The sequence below is a fragment of the Budorcas taxicolor genome, chromosome 11 (assembly GCF_023091745.1).
Source record: "Budorcas taxicolor isolate Tak-1 chromosome 11, Takin1.1, whole genome shotgun sequence".
In the NCBI taxonomy this organism is placed as follows: domain Eukaryota; kingdom Metazoa; phylum Chordata; class Mammalia; order Artiodactyla; family Bovidae; genus Budorcas; species Budorcas taxicolor.
The window spans coordinates 92,928,678-92,934,677 of NC_068920.1; the positions used below are offsets into that span (position 1 = coordinate 92,928,678).

A 6,000-nucleotide genomic window follows, 5' to 3' on the forward strand; every position below is an offset into this window, starting at 1 on the left:
GCAGTGGTGCTAGTGGTAGTGGTGATAACAGTAATAAAAATAACAAGTGGATACTTTAGAATATTTACTATGTGCCAGAAACTGTGCTAAGAGCTTTCCATGAAGTGAACAGCTTGCTTTTGAGAAGAGCCCTTTGAAGCAGGTACTATTATACCATTTTTCAGATGACAGTATTGAGGAATAAAGTTTGGGTGAGCCCACTGAAACCAGGCAGTGTGGTCCCACAGTCTATGTAATTCAATATTTTATACTACAAAAGCATCTCAGCATAGTTAAACAAACTAACACATTCCACTTCATTTGTGGCATTCTAAAATGGTCAGTTTTGATTACTATTTTACAGCCAAGATAAGCTTTTTTTGATAGATCAGACAGATGCCTTTCATTATTATGCTTCACAAGCTTCTCATAACATTTTATCTAAATCAAAATTATGAATTTCTCCATACCCCTTGAATTTTTTTCAGCACAGGTGATCCACCTTTCCTCTGATGGTAGACTTCAAACAAAACTCTGGCAAAAATCTCTGAATCATTTTTGTCCAGTACTTACCTATACAGTAACTACTTAATTTTTTTAACCTTATGAAGATTATATCTATGTATTATTTCCCTTTAATGGAGCAGTTAAAATACTGAAAGCCTAAAATCTATCTATCTATCTATCTCTCTATCTATATAAAATCACAAGGAAGGCATGTTGAGCAAGGTCCTTGGGAATATAGTTAAATAGGGCACTATCAATGGGCTCCAGAAGCCTACAGATTCAATGGGCATATCTGAAAGAAATCACATAATAATCCACATAAAGGGTTCAGATAATGAATTTTACAGGTAGAACCAAAGTGTTCTAAACAAGTGGCTTCAAAGTTCTATACAGAACCAAACTTACAAAGATTCTAACTTCCTCAGAAAAAGAATCTTGCTTCCGTCTCTACAGTTTGCAGTGTGTGCTTAACAAATGTTGTTGAGTGACAAACAAAAAATAGTGCTTTTCTCTGGCCTCCTATCAATCTGGTCTCTACACTGTAGTCAGAGTGATCATTCTGAAATGCAAATTGACTTAACATTTCTCCTGTTGTCTTTACCTGGCTAATTCCTTATCTCTCAGATTTTTGTTTAAGTATCACCCCTCAGGAAAACTTTTTTTGATTAATTCGGTTCACATTATTTTAATTTCTCATAGTACAACATACTTGTCCTTCAAAATATATACTATTGTTTAAAGTTTTCATGTGTTTACTTTTTTAATTACTGAGACTCCTCACTGGAATGTGAGGCTTTTACCTTCCTATGAAAGTAGGAACTGTTTCTAAGAGTTTACTCACAGTTGTATCGCTTAGGCCTATGATTCAGGCACATGCAAAGCACATAATACTTGCTGAATAAAGAGAAAAATGAATGAATGAGTGAATATGGTTGTCTATCTGGCAACATTCATAAAGTCATAGAAAGCAGAGGCTTCATTAAGTGATATCTATCACACTGTCATGTTTAGTAATATTAAGCAATCAGCCATCACAAGCCACTTGTGTTTCAGGCTATTTAAATAGAGGAAGTGAATAAAACTGATACTCAGTCTAGTATGATATTTTCATATAAGTGGCCCTAAAATGCATAAAATCTGGACTTGGAAATAATGAAATGTATAAGCTAAGTTCTCACTGATCAGCTTTTTACTCTCATTTTTAACTGGGTGGCCACAGAATTCACTAATTCTTTCAAGCTGCTAGGAAACTATTAGTGATCTTATGTAGAAACTTATTAAATAATAATGATCCCAGGACACTTAGATGGGTAAGATTCACTGAAAAAGCTATGTATCCCATAAGTATCCATCATATACATTAGTTGTGTGTGTGTGCGTGTGTGTGTGTGTGTGTGTGTGTGTATTCTCTTGAATAACCACTGGACCTAAAAAAATGATCAAATCTAATAAAATGGAAAGCGTATTCAATAGTCATGATAAATACAGGGCTTGAGAGTAAGAAGGTTGGTCCCAGGCTCTTCCACTAACCTGATCATGACACGTAACCTTTCTGTTTTCTCTTTCCATCACCACATGAATAAATAAATAAAACTTGTCAGGCTATCTGAACAAATGAGTAAGGATAAAAGTGAGCTCATTAAATGAAGATATTCTAGAAATCCACAGGTGCAGAAGGTGTTTAAAGGCACTCTAGAAAGAAGGGAATATTCCTAAATTTTCTTTTTAATAATTCTTATTGTATTTGGAATACAAAGGCAACTAAGATATTAGACTTTTTATCAAGTTAAAAAATTGTAGTTGGGACCAGATATAATTTGAAAATTATTTAATGTTTGTTGTTAATCTTTTTTTCCAAATTTTCTCAAATGCTTATGGGTTTGTTTTTAAATCACCATGTTTTTTTAAAATGTGGCAATCAGTGTAAATACTGGCTACAGGCAGGGCTTTGTTTATATTTCATCTGAATACAAATCATCTATCCCTAGCCATCAATACATGATTGGTGTTGGGAGAGGCATCCATTCTCAATTAATTATTTAATAGTCACTTGACACACAAGAAACAGAGAAAATAAGCAAAATGGAGCCAATCGTTCTAGGGAGACTGACTCTGCCTTTATCACTCCATTTTCCATTTCAGAGATATGTAATTCTGCTTCTCTCAAAATATTACTTTTGCCATGCCTTCTCCACTCTTAACTGTTCCTGATTATGCACATCCCTGGATTCCTATGTTAAAAATGCACAGAAAAATAAAAATTTTCATTTAAAACACCCTCCTACACAGAACAAGCTGTCATTGTGTCATATTTGTTTCCTAATTTAAGAAAGGAAGTTATATTTCATGTGTTCTTCCTTAAATTGTCTGCTTTGTATTTTAAAGCAACATTGGGATATTTAGAGCAATGTGTCCCATAAAATAATGCCCATCTTTTATTTATTTCTATGTATCAGTGCAGAGGTACGCAACTTCAGTTTATACTATAGCAAATCATCAAATGTAGCTAACTTATTCATGGCTTACAATCAAGTTAGATTTGGCAGAGAAAAAAGCATATACTGTTTCATTTTTCATAAAGCATAACTATAAAACCTGATGTTAAATCCATGGAAATTTACCAATCAAGCTAAAGTGTAGTATAGGCCATGGGATACACAGTCCTCTATAATTATTTAAGCCAAAATACATGAAAACAAAAACCTTCATGGAGGCAGAAAGCAGTAAAATCACACCTTACTCTTTTTTCATAAAACCATGAAGGCTACAGAACTCTCCTAATGACTAGATTTTTTTCACCCTTTCTGTTGTTTAAACAATTACACATTTTATCAAGTCTTCATTTCTCTTAAAGTCAGGTAAGAGAGAACTGCCAAGTCTAGTAAGATTCACAAGGGCTAGTTCCCCTTAGCAGTGTCAGCAATAAAAAAAAAAAAAAAACATGTCCAGAAGATATTATACAATAAAATACAGCCATACATAGAGTTTTTGTCTCTAAAGCTTTCAAAATAAGATTTACTAATTCACCTTTAAAAAACAGCCATAAATGCCATTTATCCATGTCGTCGATTGACTTGATCTGACCGGAAAGCTATCTACTTTAAACCCTGACATCTTTCCTGCTCAGCCACAGATACATTCATATTTCTTTTTCATATTATTCACTTTTTGTTCACAGTCTTTCCTGTATTTATACAACAATATTTTTCCTTGGTCATTGTTATGTAGCAACATTGGAAGAACACATCAATGACTGAATGTTATGTATATAAGGGAGAAAATTAAACTTAGAGGTATGAGGGTTTTTGTGTTTGTTTGTTGTTTTTTTTTTTTTTTTTAATTCCACAGTTTCAATCCCTAAGAACAACAGCTTGGCCTCCACTACTCAGATAAATATATTTAGCTGAATATCCTTGGAAAATTTCTTGCAATGCTTCATATGCATCCCCTGTTTATTAGCCTGCAGAAGCTTCCCAGTCCAAAGTCTAAATCTCTCTACTATTTACCTTCCCAAGTCATCTGATTGAGAAATATGCTATTTAATCTCTAACACTTCTAAACATGAGCTGACCTCTCTCCCACTTCAAGAAACCACAGAAACAATTTGATTAAACCAACAAATGTTGGACATAGCCAGAGAAACTACCATTAATTCCAAGAACCCTCCTCCTAATCAAGAAATTTTGCACAAGTCCTGCCCTACTCCGCCCCCTACCCCCTTTCCCCACAGGGGCAGGACTGGCCACTCTACTCATAAAAGGCACAGCTGTGTCTATGAATCCTCTCTCCCTTGCCCATTACCAACTATGTGGGGATTCTCAACCATGGTCAATTTCTCCTGACTTCATTTTTCACCAAACGTATGCCGAATCTGCATCTTACGGGGGAAATCTGTGTATTACAGACAGTGGTGACAGAGGAAAAGCACATTTTATGTTCTGGTGGGCCCCAATCCAGCGAAGAGAGGGAACGGCTTGGCAAAGAACCTGAGGACTGAAGAAGGGAGGTCATTTTACTTCCCACTTGGAAGGAAGTAGTACTAGTGGAAAGGGCTCCCGGGAGGAAGCTGAACCTGGAAATGGGGAATGCTCAACCTTTTCCAAGAAGCCACGGGAGGGGCTGTGGGAGGTGAGAAGAGGGAGAGGCCCGAAACAGGTTTTCACCTGGACCCTACGCGACACAAGCTCTCCTGAGAAGGAAGCCCGCATGCACAGGCCCCGACCTGCCTCGCCCTTCCTCCCCGTACCCTGCCCAGGCCAAGGCCCCAGGGCTCCAGCGTCATCGGGCCTTACCTTGGCTGCAGTCCTTGCCACGGAAGCCGGTTCGCGAGCAGTCGCACACCGCCTGGTCGTCCACTACGGAACACACGCCCCCGTTGAGGCACACCCCGCCCTCGCCCTCCTCGCCTGCTTCGCACGGGCTCCCGCCGCCGCTGTTGGGCGGCTCGTCGTCCAGCTTGACCTCGCCGCTGTCCACGGGCAGGGCCAGAGAGGAGTTGACCCGCACGTCGCGGATCCAGCCTTTGAAGGGCTCTCGCTCCCGCACGGAGGCCAGCGTGAGCTTGAGCGCCGCGGCGCGCAGTTCCGGGGGAAGCCCCCCGACGAAAAGGCCGCTGAACACCGTCATGTCCCGGCGCTTGGACTTGACCTCCACCCACTTGGCCTCCACCTGGTCGATGAAGAGCGTGGTGTTGCGGAACTGCCGGCGGATCCGCACGTTGTGCCACGCGCCGTCGTTGACCGGCGTGTCCGTCAGGAGCGTGGCGGGCTCGGCGCAGAAGATGGAGAAACTGAGTTGCAGGCGGCCGCCGCGCGTTAGGATGAGCTCCAGGAAGTCGCAGAAGCCCTCGTCGTCGAAGTAGAGCACTAGGCCCCGGGCGCTGCGCGTCTTCAGCTGGAAGCTCATCTCGCTCTCGCAGCAGGCGTTCCACTTGGGGAAGCGCGTCCACTGGCCCTCAGCACCCGGGAACTCCAGCCCGCTGCCCAGCTCCGCCCAGCAGCCCAGGAGCAGCAGCGAGAGGCACAGGAGAAAGCAGCCCCCGCGCTGGAGAAGCGCCGTCCCCATGCTCGGGGCTGGGGTGCGGCGGGGGGGTGCCGGGGCCGACAGGGTCAAAATGATCTTGGACACCGTGATGCAGAAATCGGGGTCCGGAAAGAAGTCGGGTAAGGGGACAGGCAGGAGTGGGAGGGATGTCCCCTCCTTTACCTAGCTCTTTTTTTCTTCTTCTTCTTCCAGCAACCCCTCCCTCTCTCCCTATAGTCCCCTCCCAACTGGAAAATGTAGACCCCAGCAGCACAGGGCAGCCACAGAACTTCTAGACCAAAGGGAGGATACACTTTGGAAGCAACGTTCTGGAAAAAGGTGTCAACAGAAAATCAAGGGAAATCACACATCCATTTGAGTCCGATGAACTAGTCCAAGGGCATCGGTGGGGTCGGCAGATACTTCACTCTTCAAATACCATCGTCTGCCAGGTATCAGCAGTGGTACCAGGCAAAAGGGAAATGGTTAGAG

The 6,000-nt window shown here is 41.9% G+C and overlaps 1 protein-coding gene across 1 annotated transcript in view; it reads right to left on the reverse strand.

Moving 5' to 3' along the window:
* NRXN1 (neurexin 1) overlaps positions 1-5,550 on the reverse strand; it is a 1,203,402-nt gene extending 1,197,852 nt beyond the window's left edge. Inside the window, exon 1 of the mRNA XM_052649572.1 lies at positions 4,779-5,550. Coding sequence (XP_052505532.1) covers positions 4,779-5,550 — 772 coding nt within the window. The remainder of the gene's footprint in view (positions 1-4,778) is intronic.
* Between the last annotated feature and the right edge of the window lie 450 nt (positions 5,551-6,000).